Raw genomic sequence first — 16,141 nt, 5'->3', positions numbered from 1 at the left:
TAATTATTTTACGGAAGCTTTGAAGGACTATTTTTATGAACATTGAACTGTGCATTTTCGATCAAACTATCACAGAAATCCTAAAAAGTTGGACCTGGTCCATTCAGAAAAATTAATATATGAAAAACGAAAAGTTTTGCCTCCCACCAATAGTCATTGTATTCATTGGTTAAGTGATAAAGAAGGATATTATTTTCCATCAAAGTTTCCGTGACAAAAGAAGTCAGGTATGTTTTCCACAATAGCATTAGCTCAATCGATGAAAGTACTACATTATTCTGCACGTATGGATAATAATGTCCTCAAATTCTATTAAAAGAGAATAAAATATGATTTTGTTGTCCTGAAAGTGTTTAAAATCAGATTAAAATTGGTATGAGCATTGCGATATCCCCTAATATGATTATATCCGCCATATGTTAACAATATACACATGATTGTATAGTCCACGTAGAATCATAATCCAGCATGTTGCAACCGAGTCCACGCAAGTAGCCTTTCGCGTAAAAGGTGCAGTAGTAAAATACTACCCTAGGATCATCAGTCCCAGGAAAAAACGGAGGTAAATTAGAACTTAACGCGCATGTTCATGCACACTGCGAAAATTGGAATGAATATTCAATCTATATTAAGTAAACGTTGACTAATTGTGAGTATTTCGTTGATTTCAGGGACGGTGTATTGTTTGGCAACTCATGCTGTTTAGTGTTTGTCCATAGAATGCAGTATTCATCATAATGCTCTATGTCATATGTATTATGTATACTTAGTACTGTGTACTATGTTGTCGTTGCTGCAGTACCATTGTCACATATTGTAATCATTGCATACTGTGGTTTTCATGGAGCATATGCGCTCCCAACGATATGGCACAATATTGCAACATCCCATGCAATGGATCACTTCCAATCAACTGTACACTAAGCTACCTTGATTAATGACATAGCCTACAGTAGTAGCGAATAGTAGATCAACTGACAAAGCCTAAAAGTAACAAATCATACTTTACATATTTTACATATTTTACAGGAAGTTAGCATGATGATAGTTTTGACTTTTATCGAAGTTGAAAACACTAGTTACTAAGTTAGTAGGCTTGCTACTGCCATTAGTAACCTACCTACTCAATCTTTATTCTTTCAGTTCACACCGCAAGGTAAACAAGCATAAACTCTGCATAATTGCCCTCTTGTGGGCTGTTATTATGAATCAGATCTACAGTTGGGTCCTGAAAAAAAGCCCAAGAAATGACTTTGGAGCAGCCTTCCTACAACATTCAACATATAATGATGGAGTTTGAAAGTTCATTCATCTGAAGTAATCCACAAATGCATGTATTCTGATATTAAACCACTTAACTGCTGGGTGAGGCCTTGGGAGCTGTATTGTGTAAGTGAGAGATGGGCTAATAAATGCTTACCAACCAATCTATGAACCCTATCCTTCCTCCCAGTGTGTTGAGCATAGCATCAACATGGATTGTTATAAATATGATTTATCCTACAGCTGGTGGCATACAGTTGATGGAGAAAGATGACTGATAACTTAGACTCAAAGAGGAAAGGAACCTTCAAGGTTAGGTTCCTCCAAGACATTGAAGCTGAAGTTCAGAAAAAATGGGAAGCAGAGAAGATCTTTGAGGAGGATGCCCCTGCTAATGTCAAATCTGGACCAGGGTTTGTAATTCTGTTATCAAAATTTGTTCAAATGGTGTGAAGACTTGTGCAAAAAGAAACATCTCATGCCGGTAATCTGACCTAGTTTGGAATGAGGTGTAACAGAAGTGTTAGACACCACCATCGATCCCAGAAAATACACACACACAGCTTGCTACCATCGGTAATTAGACACTAGTGTACAGTCAGTTCATACAACTGCAGTCAATACCCACGGCACAGTGTAAAAACAATACAGCAATGGACATCTCAGGTCTAGCTAAAGATAACATTAAGTACATACATGTCTGCATTTTGTAGCCACACAAACAAAACGTCACTTGCAAGCAACGGAAAGTTAACTTTTCCAGATGGCCGCACACGGTTTGGGGCGAGTCTTCAATGCCTTTAAGCATTTGGTTTATGCAATGCCAACGGTTGAACCTTCATATCCAGCAAGATGAACAATTGATGCAAATACTAATTCCTTCAAAATTTTGTTAGTAATTTGGCTTCATGAAAATTTTGTACAACAATGCATTCTTATAGCTGACATATTATGTTGCATATCAAAATAAGGAAGAAAAGCCTTGCAATTTCAACAAAAATTCTGATATGAAATAATCATGAATATGACTCTGTCTGCTATTTTTTTTTGGAAATCAAATAGAATTGTTCATTATGAAATGTCTTTTGTTCATTTTGTCCAACAAATCAAGGAGAATCTTGGATATTACCTTCTTGGATATTACCCTCTTGGATATTATCCTCTTGAAAGTGTATTTATTTCTGTCTTTATTAGAAAAAGTGAAATTGTTTTCTTTTATTTCTTGACAGGAAGGACAAATATATGGTGACATTCCCCTATCCCTATATGAATGGCCGTCTGCATTTGGGACACACGTTCACGTTTTCAAAATGCGAGGTATAGAACATTGTTTCTTTCTGTCAACTGAAAAAGAAAAAAGCTGCATGCATGCATGTTCAGAATGTAGACGAAGATCTGGAATGCTCTTTTAATCCGTAAAATAATGGAAAAAATAACATATCATGATGACACATATTGTCTGAGAAATGTTCCTCACAAAATTCAAGAACTGGTGGTGAGCGGTGAATACAGAATCTTACAGATAAGCTTGATATTTAGCAAAATTTCTGTCCTTAATGATGGTCACAGTCAGAGTCGATATACTGTACGGTATAGTCCATATGAATTGGCTATTTAATAGTGTTTGCACGGGTTATCCGGATACCCGGGTACCCGCCCGACGCGTTACTACCCGGTTCCTAATTTATTACCCGAATCCTACGCAAAGTGTGATTTAAAAAAAATAATAATAAAAAAAAAAAAAAATTGGCAAACCGACGGTTATGCAGATTTCCCATTGACTTAGTGTGGTGTTAGGCTACAATGTGGTCGAAGGTAACAGCAATAACGAAGGTACCTGCCAGACGCGATACTACCCGGTTCCTAATTTATTACCCGAATCCTACGCAAACTAAGTGTGATTGTTTTTTATAAAAAAATTGCAAACCGATGGTTAGGCAGATTTCCCATTGACTTAGTGTGTTGTTAGGCTACCATGTGGTCGAAGATAACAGCAATATCGAAAGCTTTCCATAGATATCTTATAACTGCGTCACAATTTCAGCTAATAAACAGATGGATAGGCTAGATTACCCCCATTCACTTAGTGTGGTGTTAGGCAACCATGTGGTCGAACGTAACAGCAATAACGAAAGTATTCCATTGATGTCTTATAACTGAGTCACAACTCCAGCAAATAAACAGATGGTTAGGCTTAGCTAGATTTCTCGTTGACTTAGTGTGTTGTTAGGCTACCATGTGGAAGAAATTATTATTTATTCATTCGTTTATTTCAAAGAAGGAAAGGCTGACAATGAATTTTACGAGATGTTTATGGACTATAGACGGGATAACTAAAAAATAGTAATCGCAAGTGGCTTTTTACTAATCGAATATTCCAAATGCGATTAATTTGCGCGAATCGCGCGGCTAATGCGAACCCTGGGCCTGCATAATAGATAGTAGTAGCCAAGGGCGGCGGAACCGGGGGGGGGGGCACAGGGGGCACGTGCCCCCCCACTTTTCCTCAGATGAAAAATGTGCCCTTTTTCTACATAAAATTTCTAAATGAAAAAGCGAAACCCAAAGCGAAACCCACGTCAAATGAAATATTTCGGGAAGTTTTGTTTACTACCACAGGCGTAGGAGCCCAATTTGATTTGGGGGGCTGTAACGACCTGCCCGAAAAATATTACCAAAATTTTTCGCGCGCTTCGCGCGCGTTCAACATGTTAATATGCATATCATATAGGCATGCGTTGGTTATTACATCGCATGCCAATAACATACAATCATTTGCCGTGTTATAACCCTTCCAAATCGGTTAGAATTATTGGCAAAGTCGTTACAATAATAATGATCATAATAATAGCAGTTTAACCATTGAAAAACACATAGAAAATTAATTTTCTTTCAGTATTTTCACATATTTCATTTGCTTTCATGCATGTATCGATCGCGTGTGCAGGGACTTGGACTTTATAATGATTTCACCTCATTTTGTTTTTTTCCTTTTTTCCTAATTTGCACATTAGATACTGCAGTGCTAGTATGCATTGTTTCCTTGGGGGGGGGGGGGGGGGAGGCTGCGTTGATGGAGTGATGTGTATACGCAAATAAGATAATACAATAAGAGTTAAAAGGGTACTAAATATCAGGCTGCATCAGTCCAATCGAATTTCTGCAAAGTGCCCTTCGACGTTGGTGCCCCCCCAGATTCAAAGTGCTTCCGCCGCCCTTGGTAGTAGCCTAGTATTAACAACTGTTTAAGAGCTAGATTGGATATTTATATGGTTTGATCCAATAGAAGCAGCGGCGGCAGTGCGATGTTAGTAGTAATGCTAATTATAATTAAATAATTAATTTATTAACAAGTTAATGAAAGAAACAAAAGCAAATAAAAATTATTGAGAAAGGTTTTATACCTTGTCTTACACCTACGTATGTGAACATGAAACATTGTCAGTAGAGAATATAATGCATTTATTACAGCATCCAATATGTCATTTCTTGAAAATCGTGATACACAAGGGTAAACAATTTTTTCCGGGTACCCGGATACCCGACGGGTAACGGCCCTCGGGTACCCGGTTCCCGATTTTTGGACCCGTGTAAACACTACTATTTAACATATCTGCATACATACAATTTTTTGTGTAATTATGAGAGAGTTAGCATCACTGGTATTTATAAAGCTCAACATCCAGTTCTGTCGTGATTTATAATTATACTGATTTTATTTTCTCAAATGTTGTAGTTTGCTGTTGGTTACCAACGAATGAAGGGAAGAAGATGTCTTTTTCCTTTCGGTCTTCACTGCACTGGAATGCCCATCAAGGTAAATGAAAGCTGCTTCTAGACCTAAAGATACCCAATTATATCCAAAGGCACTTGTTTGGAAATGGTTGGACTCACTCCTTTTTGCTGAGAACAGTTTATTAAGAAAGGGTTTTGGAGAGGGGACAGGACAGTGGGGGGGTCATATAGGGGGGGGGTTACTGCCTGCAAAGTAAATGCTATGGGTTAGCGGCATGGACAGTTTTCAGTAAAAGGCAACAGTTTCTGTAGTGTTCAAACAATGCTGTCTTAAATTATACCTTCTTGTATCAAATATTTAAACACCTCTACAAACACAATCAACCAGTCCAAAATCTCGCCTCCATTCACAGGAGTATAGCATCACCCCATAGCAACCATTGGTCATGTTAATGTCATAAGGTTCAGAGGTTATCACTTCTTGGACAGTTTATATTTGTTGGAACATTTATCCCTGTAAATAATAGTACATGTATATTAATGGATGCCAGGTTTCAGCCTCCTGTCACTTTTACACATGTATGGAGAAGTTGGAGATATCCTTTTATCTTTGCCACACAAGGTGTGTTTTTTTTTTTTTAACCTTTTTGCTCTTTTGTGTTTGTTCATGCCATTATGTGTTTTTTTTTGTCCTGTGAACAGGCTTGTGCAGATAAATTGAAGAGAGAGATTTCCGAATATGGACTACCCCCTCAGTTTCCCGCGGTTGAGGAGGAAGAGGAGAGCACAAGCGAAACACCTGTACCAAATACAGCACCTGTCGATAAAAGTAAAGGCAAAAAGGTAAAACAAAAAGACAGTTACTAAGATGTGAAGAATAAAAAGACTGCGTGTTGTATCAAAGGAAATTGGACCTAGTCCACTGTGACATCATATTCAGGGTATTGAGGCCTTGGAACAACCCACACCTTGCATTCATCCTATCTTGGTCCCTTCCCTCCCCATCCCCTTAGCCAGCAAACGAGCAGTGAAGTTAGTGTGTTCCATACTTTGTACTTGGATCGCTTAAGTGGTAATGCTTTGAACTTTTCAAAGATCTTAGGTCGCTATTTCTAATTCAGTTCCACCGAAACGTTCTTGCCTATTACAATGCAAAAGGGGAAGGAAAATGCAAACTAAGTAAAAGATAATTATAAGGAGTTCTTTATATCTGTCTCAAAAGTCTCTATTCCAAAGTATGTATTTGAAGAGTTTTGATGAAATAGTTACTGGTCATTTTCTGTATTTTTATGGCCATAAATGATGTATTTTATAAATTATTGGAAAGTTAGTTATATTAGACGATGTAGTGACAGATGAGGAGACTTCATGATAGGAGGTCTAAAGCATATCCATCATATTTATAATATATTAATATTTGTAAATAATTCATAATATATAAATATTTATGAGAGGCGTGATGGGCATCTTGTGGAGGCTGCAGTTTGCAGTCATGTTTTTCACATCCAATTCATATCAAAGCTAGCTTTTCATGCATTCCGAGCATACATCCAGAGTGGTGGGGATGTGTTGGCCCGTGGCTCGTTCCTCTTGGAAGATCCTGGGTTTTAATCCTAACAGTTTGCGGACCGCTGTTCTAAACTACGCCGTAAGTTTCTTCAGTTTCTCGTCACTTCAAGCATGTTTATCTATCCACCTTCCTTTTGCAGAGCAAACAAATTGCCAAGACCGGTGCAGGTAAATACCAGTGGCAGATTATGTTATCACTTGGCATTCCCATAGAAGAAATACCAAAGTTTGCAGATGCGGAATATTGGCTCCAGTACTTCCCGCCTCGAGCTAAAGAAGACTTGCAGAAAATGGGTTTGAAGGTAAATAGTATGAATTGAAGCCATTTTTGGGGGGGAGGGGGGGGAGGCAAACATTTAAGTTATTACAGATCTGAAGAGGGTAACACTTTGTTGCTGTTCCTTTTTTTATTTGGGAAGGTGGAGGATGGGAACTTCATTATAGCCATTCTGTTCATCAAGTTTTCCAAAGTTTTGAAATATTTGATGTTCGTTTCATGTTTGCATCTGCAGTAATCAATCACACTTTCAGCTTCTGATGTTATTTCTGTGTGCTTGATTTCACTGGTTTGAATGTCGTTCTTGCCAGACTTTCTTTCCTTGTGCAATAGAATTTGAAGGCGTGCGATTAATTGAAGTGTTCAATCCCGACACCTTGATGTTAATTGCCCTCACGCACAGACACTAATTATCTCAGATCAGCCCAACACGAATCTCTCGTAAAACATCACCCTTGATTGAGAACTTGCGTCAAGGCTTCCACCGGTGATATGTAACCATTTATCATTTATCTCCAGGTTGATTGGAGAAGGTCATTCATCACAACCGATGCCAACCCATACTACGATTCTTTCGTGAAATGGCAATTCTATCGCCTGAAGGAGAGGGGTAAGATCAAGTTTGGGAAGCGTCATACCATATACTCTCCTAAGGATGGCCAACCGTGCATGGATCACGACAGATACAGCGGAGAAGGTGTCGGTCCCCAAGAGTACACCCTGATAAAGATGAAGGTCTTAACGCCGTATCCTCCAAAGCTGAAGTAAGTCAGTTGCAGTATAGGCCAAATTTGCTACATAAATGCAAAAAACCTGCATTTCGTATTGTACAGAAAGTTGTATCCTTTCCACTAACTGTGGTAAATAAAGTATATTAACCTCTAAGGTATTTGCAAAACAGTAAATTATTCCGTGTTTGAAGTTGAGTGTTATCTGTATTGTAGCCCGAACCCCCCCTCCCCCCCCCAATCTCTCCTGCCTGCATCCAGTCTCCACACCTTTGTCAAGAGTGGTAGTATTTTTAATTTCCTAAACTGTTTCTAAAATGCTGTTACCACTGAGTTATAAATTATATCCAGACAGTGTCCAGAATGGAGTTGATATTAGTTGTAAAACCTGTAGTTACCTAAATATGTAAAGGCATAGGTGAAACACACAAGGATAATGTGCGAGCTAAACAACATAGCTACTAGTTGCTGCTAGTCCAAACATGAATCATAAAGGCTACTAAGTCTAGTACAGTCAGTTTGAATATATATGTAACTTTAGGCGTTCCTGTTACATAAGCATTACTCTGTGTGCAACAAAGCCTAGGCCCAACATTAATCATATAGGCTACTAAGCCTAGCAAGGTAAGGCATTCCAATCCTCTATGTGTAAACTCTCTGATTGAAATTTTCTTTCAGGAAATTTGAAGGCAAAAGTGTGTATCTCATAGCGGCCACTCTCAGGCCAGAGACAATGTACGGGCAAACCAACTGCTGGGTGGCACCAAGTATTCCTTACATAGCCTACGAGAATACCAAGGGCGAGATATTCATCAGCACTCGTCGATCTGCGAGGAACGCATCTTTCCAAGGAATCTTACCAAAGGAAGGGGAAGTGAAGGAGCTTGCAGTTTTGACTGGACAGGTATGAGAGATATACTTTAAGCTTTAAAGGAGCAGCAAACACAACCAGTATCATTAACCAATGCTGTAGAGATGTTTATGATGATAGTATCCTCATACAATGGTATGTATCGTTTATATTGCTGATATGTTTTGTTCCCGATATGGTGAAGGAGTGGTGTAACAGGGTTATATTGCTGATATGTTTGTACTGCTGATATGTATTGTTTATATTGCTGATATGTTTTGTATTGCTGATATGTATGGTTTATATTGCTGCATGTTTTGTATTGCTGATATGTATGTTTATATTGCTGATATGTTTTGTATTGCTGATATGTTTTGTATTGCTGATATGTATGGTTTATATTGCTGCATGTTTTGTATTGCTGATATGTATGGTTTATATTGCTGATATGTTTTGTATTGCTGATATGTATGGTTTATTTATTGCTGATATGTATGGTTTATATTGCTGATATGTTTTGTATTGCTGATATGTATGGTTTATATTGATGATATGTGTTGTTCCTGCAGGATATAATGGGTATTCCTCTGAAAGCACCGATGACCTCCTACGACAAGATCTACACCCTCCCGATGCTGACCATCAAGGAGAACAAAGGAACAGGAGTGGTGACCAGTGTCCCTTCTGATGCTCCCGACGATTATGCTGCACTTAGAGATCTTCAGAACAAGAAGGTTTGGCCTTGCTCACTTTAAATAAAGAACCTTGTCTGGTTTCATTGATTAGATATGTTTCATAACACATTGGTCTCTTTAACTGCCTTTGAATCGTTTCTTCTGGCCAGTGAGTCGATTGACACCAAAATGAAGTTTGGTTAAAAAGTATGATTGGGAGGGTGGGGGGGGGGACAGAGAAGGGGCCACATTGTACCACCATAAGGGGACTATTATTAACAAAGTTTGCTCCATACAAGTACTTCTGATGTTATTTTCATAAGATAATATATTCTTGTAATTTCATTTCATGCTATTAGGGTTTGTTGACAGGAAACTGTTTATATATTTTATGTCATGGCATAAATTTGAGATTTTCTTCATCTTCTTATTATATTTTTGAGGGATTTAAGGATAAAGGAGGGTGGTTAGATTATTCTTTGAAATGAAGAGGTATCGACAGCTTAGATCGTTCATATCTTTATGTGATGCCGTCTATTTGATATTTACAAACCGTTCGACATTTCAGGATTTCCGAGCAAAGTATGGTCTGAAGGACGAGATGGTGTTACCGTTTGCCCCAATACCGATCATCGATGTACCAGATTACGGAGACTTGTCAGCGATACAGGCCTGCGATGAATTCAAAGTGAAAAGTCAAAACGACAAAGATCAACTGGCCGAAGCAAAAGCCAAGGTCTACCTGAAAGGATTTTACGAAGGAGTGAGTATAAAAGTGCTCTGTTGCCATGACGAAGATGTGTTCAGTTGAAGAGTAATGTTCGAAGATAACAATATTTGTGAGGCATAAGTATAAGACTATTACTGTTTGCCATATGATAACAGAAGCAAATCATTTCTTGTTTAGTAATGGATACCGTTATTGACTATTTCAAATCTCAAAGCCATTCGTGAGTCAAATCAGAAGGCTTATGCAGCTCATATTCTTCTGGTGAGATCACTCCATTGCTGCCAAAAGTGGAGACATTTAGTAACTCATATTCTGGGAACAAATTATGGTATTGGTTTCAGTCTACTGATGCAAAAGTCTTTGTGCAAAGTTTGAGTTTGCTGGGATCTTAACATGTTTAAATATGAAGCAAAAGTCAAGCAAAACAAGTCTAATATCTGTCCTCACAGAGGAAGGGTATTGTTCTGTATGACAATAGATCTTTGTTTATATTGGCCAATGTATGAACACTTGTAGAGTACTTTGATATCATCATCCAAACCAGAAGTTAGAAAACTTCCAACTCTGGTTGAGGTAAATTATCACATCTTTATCTCAGGTTTTGAAAGTGGGGAAGTACTCTGGCCAGAAAGTACAAGACGTGAAGAAGGTAGTCCAGAATGACATGATCGCAAGCAACGAAGCTCTGGTTTACTTTGAGCCAGAGAAAATGGTGATGTCTCGGTCTGGTGATGAGTGTGTTGTCGCCCTCTGTGACCAATGGTTCTTAGATTATGGCGAAGAAAAGTGGAAAAAAATCACACAACAAGCGTTAGAAAACATAAATACGTAAGTACTTACTCGATGGACAAGGGTTTTTTAATTTTATTTTCAGTTCAGTGTAGAGAGCAAGCTCAGGCACCAGGAGCAGTCATGTCACCAGGTCCCCATTGTTGGTCATTTCATTTTTCCTTAAGTATATTATCAAAATGGATTTAGACTATTCCTTATCCCATATATAATCTGTGCTGTGGCCGAGTGGATAAAAGCGATGGCATTTGAAGCAATGAGGCTTAGCAATAGGAAGGTTCGGTGTTCGAAACGCATCCAGAGCATAGAATGGTGGGTTTTTCATCCAAGAGCAATCTACGGTTTTCCCGTCTGAAATGCCTTTCTAAATTGAAAGGTTTCCAAATTTGAGTTAAAATGTTGAATTGAGACATGTAAGTTGTAATCCATAAGCCCTTGCGGGTTTCTCCCACATTTGAGGTCGCTTGGGTGTTATAAAAATAACTGCTTATTATTATTATCGTTATTATAATTATTATTATTATTATTATAATTATTATTATTATTATTATTATTATAATTATTATTATTATTATTATTATTATTATTATTATTATGATTATTATTATTATTATTATTATTATTATTATTATTATCATCATTATTATTATTCTATTTTCTCTGGCCCCCTTCATATTCTCAAAGTCCTCAGGGCTGTATCCACCTCCTGACCCACCCTTCCCTCATCAGGTACAAATTGGAATTCTTTCCTTCTTTCATTCATTGAATTTTTGTTGCTGTTGAGGAAAGACAGCAACAATAAGTTAACATCCCTCCCCATTTGTTGTTTATCTATAGTCACTCTAACGAGACCAGAGCGAACTTTAAAGTTACGCTAGATTGGCTGCATCACCATGCTTGTTCAAGATCCTATGGCCTCGGTAAGATCCAACTACTCACATTTCACCTGTTCTCTGAGTATATCTGCTTATTGAGATGTTCTTGTTGATCAGTTTAAACTTTTTTTATATATGATTCAAACTCTGTGATTGTTATTCCAGTAGCTAGATGTAATGATTCCTTTATGCTGATAACAGGATGCCTTTTAGATCTATTGAAACTGGACAATTTAGTAATTTTACTTACATCAAATTCTTGTAGTTTATTCCAACTGGGGATTGGCTTATGAAGACATTGTATATTACAGAGCTATGTGCAATCCTTCATGGAGTCTGTACTCCAGGCCAAGCCATTTTTCTTGTATTGCAAACTAAATATCAACACCATGCCAGTCCATACCACCCTTCCATAGCTAATATTAATTTGGCCTAGTCTACTGTATAAATAGGAAGGAGGGATGAAGTTGTCATAATCATTTAATTTGATTGTGTTATATATCAGCTAATTGCACCCCTTTGGTACCAGAGGAAACCCTGCTTGTTTTGAAACATTGGACTAGCTACCAGTGTGGGATTTACTCAAGTCACTGAATTTCCAAAGTAAACTGACGATAAAAAGTTTTCCCGTACAGATAGTACAGTGACCAGAGTCGTTGACTCGAGTCAGGAAAATTACTTTTAATAACTCCACTCACCATTGAAGAACAGATCTCAGAAAGTGGAATACAGTTACTTCCATATGCAAGCGTTAACTGTAAGCTGGTCTCTCGTTCGGTATACATCTGCGATTTCCTTTCGTATGATAGTTTAAGTTTTGTTCATCCGTCTCAGAAGAGGATTCTACTAAGATGTGATTTATCTCATCCTCTTGATATTCCAGGAACCAAGCTACCCTGGGATCCACAGTACCTGATCGAGTCCTTGTCTGATTCCACCATCTATATGTCTTACTACACTGTATGTCATCTACTACAGGGAGGGGTGTTTGATGGTTCCGGACCTAGTCCTATTAAGATCAAGTAAGTGGTCAATAGCTTTAGTATTATGGTGATTGCAAGAGCCTTTTTTCTAACTGGGGTCTGAAAAGCGAAGCGAAGCTTCCCTGGCTGGTATTGACATTCAGTCAGGACGAGATGACATTGCTAATGCACGCTGCCACTACAACAATATTTGCAAGATGAGGTACCTCTCGGAAATAATAAGTCCATGGAAACAATCCCTATTTAAGTTTGAAACCTTCACAGAAATGCTTTATGCATGTTTTTACATTTAATGCTTTAAACTGTATGCATATTTCTATATTTAATGCATTAAGTCCATTTCAGCATATCAACCACTTGTAAGGTCATTAATTAAGTTACTAGGAAGAAGCACTGACGATGCAAAGCTAAAGACTATGTACGAAATAGAATGAATAGATAAATTTTTCTAGTCCAGCTAGTTTCATTGCTGATTTAAAAAAAAAAATTGAAAACTTACTAAGTTTTTTCCCCACATAGGCCTGAGCAGATGACACCTGAAGTATGGGACTACATCTTTTATCCCAAGAAACCATTCCCTAAAACTAAGATTCCCAAAGCATCTCTGAATAAATTGAGGAATGAGTTCAACTATTGGTACGGAGTAGATGTCAGGGTGTCGGGAAAGGACCTCGTCCAGAACCATCTCACTTACTACCTGTACAACCACTGCGCCATGTGGCCCGACGAACCCAGCAGGTGGCCCAAAGAGATCCGGACCAACGGCCATCTTCTACTCAACAACGAGAAGATGAGCAAATCCACCGGAAATTTCTTGACCCTCTGTCAGGCGTTGGAGAAGTTTTCAGCCGACGGTGAGCGTCACGGAAGTTGGAGTTGTCTCTTTCACTTTTCAATATGAAATTCTCGCAGGATTGAAATGGAAACGACATCTAGTTATCTGTTGCAAGATTTACAACTTAAAGTTACATGGATGTCTTTCTATCTATTTCTAATTATGTAATATTCTGTGGCTTTCATTTTTGTTTTTCTTGGAATAGACAGGTCAAAGTTGAACTCTTTGTGAGTTATGTCCCGTATCTTCTCATGTTTCTGTGACCCATGTCTAGCCTCTTAACTGTGCATCTGTAATCATGTTTCTGTAATGCATGTCTAGCCTCTATGTCCGTAACCTTTGCATTTGGTTTGATCTGAAGCACACAAAATCTATTACAAATGCATTTAAAGGAACCTGGCGTCATTTACCTCCTTGGGTTTTGATAAAATAGTTTGATGTTATTTCAATAATAAATTCCCAATTAAGTTTAGCTCAATAAGCTTGACTAAATTAGTGTTGTTGCAAATCATGGTAAAAATTAGTCCAAACCTTTTATCAGTTTAATTATGATAATTATAACTGTTTTCTTGCTCCTTTCCTATGATAATGGGATTAATTTTCATTGCACCTATAATATTCTCAAATTACCTTCTTAGATGTAAACTCTGATCACAGTCTGTAATTTACCCAAACAAGGCATGGACTTAAAAACACTCATTTTTGACTTTGAATTGTGATGAATTTAACGTCTTAATCCATCCTTACCTTCAGGAATGAGACTAGCCCTGGCAGATAGTGGTGATCTAGCCATCGAGGACGCCAACTTCGTTGAGGACATGGCGGATGCAGGGATCCTCCGTCTTTACAATTTCCTGGAGTGGACCCAAGAGATGCTGGAGTGCAAGTACAAGCTGAGGACAGGGCCGAGAGATTCTTTCCAGGATCGGGTCTTTGAAAGTCAGATGAACGCATTGATCAGAGAGACTGACAAGAATTACTCGCTGATGCTTTACAAGGAGGCTTTGAAGACCGGTTTCTTTGAATTCCAGGTAAATTTGATATGTCCACTGTCAAACCACCGGCAACAGAGTGACAGATGTTTTGACTAAATATGATTGTCATCTTCATATCATGTACCACATTTTTCAGATTTTGTGCTTTAAAGTCGGGTCGTGTGTTCGATTACCGATGCTATACTGACTATTTTTTGAGTGGTCGGTCTCTCTTGTATGTATTGCCGTAAGGTTGTAGCTTTATTTTGCTTCGATCACAGGCTGCCAGGGACCGATATCGTGAATGGTCATCGCAGGGCGTCCATCGAGATCTCATCCTTCAGTTTATCGAGAGACAAGTGCTCCTACTGGCACCTATCTGTCCTCATCTAGGGGAACACATCTGGAAACTCCTTGGCAAGGTTAGCATGAAACCAACATGTGTAATAAGCAGGTGATTTTCAGAAAAGTCACCGGCAAAATATAAAACATATTGTGAAATGATTTTACACAGAAGCTCCTTGGCAAGGAAAGCATCTAATAAAACTTATCACAATCATGTGGACAAAACAGACATTATGAAGTGTAAATGTTAAGGAACCACCACGAAAGTAAGGTGGGATAGCGCACGCAGTTGATAGTCTACGAGTCTTTGATTGGTGAGGTCGCTGATCCAAATTCTGTTGTTGCCATTTGATGTTTTGTTATTCTCTCAATGGAATATGCCACCTACATTACCACCAACTTTACAAGGATTTTTTTATATATATATATATATACTTGGTTTTATAGTCTGTGGTTATGATGAGGCCCATACTGTGGTTGTTTTGTCATATTACCTTGAACATCGGGTCACAAGATGATGGTGTTAATAAATTTTAGGTGTAAGCTGATGACTTAAACATTTCATGTCTTCTTTCAATAGGAGTCTCTGCTGATGAGAGCTTCGTGGCCAGTTCCCGGTGAGGTGGACGAGGTACTCTTAAGGTCTTCTCAATTCCTGATGAACACGGCGAGGGATCTGCGTCTGCGCCTCATCGCTCTAAAGGAAGCCAGCAAGGTAAAAAACAAAACAAACCTGGGGATGTTGTCTGCAATACAAGCCATGAAACAGCTTGTAATACTGAAAGGTAGCAAATCACTGCATTGGCTGTTACATGTGAGCTGTATCCAACACACCCTCTGTCTATTGTGTTTTACAGTTCTTTTCATATCGTCGCTTTTGGTATTCTTCTTGTAGAGGTTTGTGATAAGAAATATGTCAAACAGAATAGTTTTAAGAATTATCATAAAAAAGAGATGTATAGCTGACTCTCAAATGTTTTCCTCTCATGTTACAAACATTAGAATGATCCATTCAAATATGTCATAAATGGTTTTTTTTTATCCTGACCTAACAATCTCTTTCTGACGTTAGTCCCACTTTGTACACCTCGGGGACCTACTTTTTGTATCAATAGCAATGTAATTGTAACAAATTGCACAACGCAAAGGAGGCAATGGCTGAACTTTCTTGTTTTGACTCAGTGTGGTATGAATTATCTCTTCCTGTACCTTTTAGAAACCACAGAAGGGCAAGAAGGGACCCCCAGTGCCCACCAAGCCTCCAACACACGCCATCGTCTACATCGCAAAGTCTTACCCTCCCTGGCAAGACGCTGTTCTCAAATGTCTGAAGAAAATGCATGAGGTAAGTCAAATTTGTCCAAATGGATTTATCACCCCAGAACATTAGAAGAAGTAAAAAGTACAAGAGACCTGCATATATCCAACCCCACTAGAACCTTATTAGCACAATTGCAAGTATATCTAACTGTAGACCTAATTTATAACCCAAATATGCCTTGGCATGCACCATT

At 38.3% G+C, this 16,141-nt stretch overlaps 1 protein-coding gene across 3 annotated transcripts in view; it reads left to right on the top strand.

The window, feature by feature from the left end:
* The first annotated feature begins 403 nt into the window (after positions 1-403).
* The window catches only part of LOC139979375 (leucine--tRNA ligase, cytoplasmic-like), a 22,141-nt gene continuing 6,403 nt past the window's right edge, over positions 404-16,141 (top strand). For 2 of the 3 annotated variants that reach the window (XM_071990100.1, XM_071990103.1), the window contains exons 1-18: positions 404-562; positions 1,507-1,676; positions 2,493-2,580; positions 5,000-5,080; positions 5,701-5,841; positions 6,708-6,869; positions 7,364-7,608; positions 8,251-8,476; positions 8,992-9,156; positions 9,665-9,859; positions 10,425-10,654; positions 11,453-11,535; positions 12,374-12,512; positions 12,993-13,327; positions 14,062-14,339; positions 14,564-14,704; positions 15,208-15,342; positions 15,844-15,972. In XM_071990100.1, coding sequence (XP_071846201.1) covers positions 1,534-1,676; positions 2,493-2,580; positions 5,000-5,080; positions 5,701-5,841; positions 6,708-6,869; positions 7,364-7,608; positions 8,251-8,476; positions 8,992-9,156; positions 9,665-9,859; positions 10,425-10,654; positions 11,453-11,535; positions 12,374-12,512; positions 12,993-13,327; positions 14,062-14,339; positions 14,564-14,704; positions 15,208-15,342; positions 15,844-15,972 — 2,916 coding nt within the window. In that variant the 5' untranslated portion in view covers positions 404-562; positions 1,507-1,533. Of the gene's footprint in view, positions 650-1,506; positions 1,677-2,492; positions 2,581-4,999; positions 5,081-5,700; positions 5,842-6,707; positions 6,870-7,363; positions 7,609-8,250; positions 8,477-8,991; positions 9,157-9,664; positions 9,860-10,424; positions 10,655-11,452; positions 11,536-12,373; positions 12,513-12,992; positions 13,328-14,061; positions 14,340-14,563; positions 14,705-15,207; positions 15,343-15,843; positions 15,973-16,141 lie in introns of all 3 variants that reach the window. The other variant, XM_071990102.1, reaches the window with a different exon arrangement.

This window comes from Apostichopus japonicus, chromosome 14 (genome assembly GCF_037975245.1).
Source record: "Apostichopus japonicus isolate 1M-3 chromosome 14, ASM3797524v1, whole genome shotgun sequence".
NCBI lineage: Eukaryota > Metazoa > Echinodermata > Holothuroidea > Aspidochirotida > Stichopodidae > Apostichopus > Apostichopus japonicus.
The sequence above is the reverse complement of the archived record's forward strand: the minus strand, read 5'-3'. Positions and strand labels throughout refer to the sequence as shown.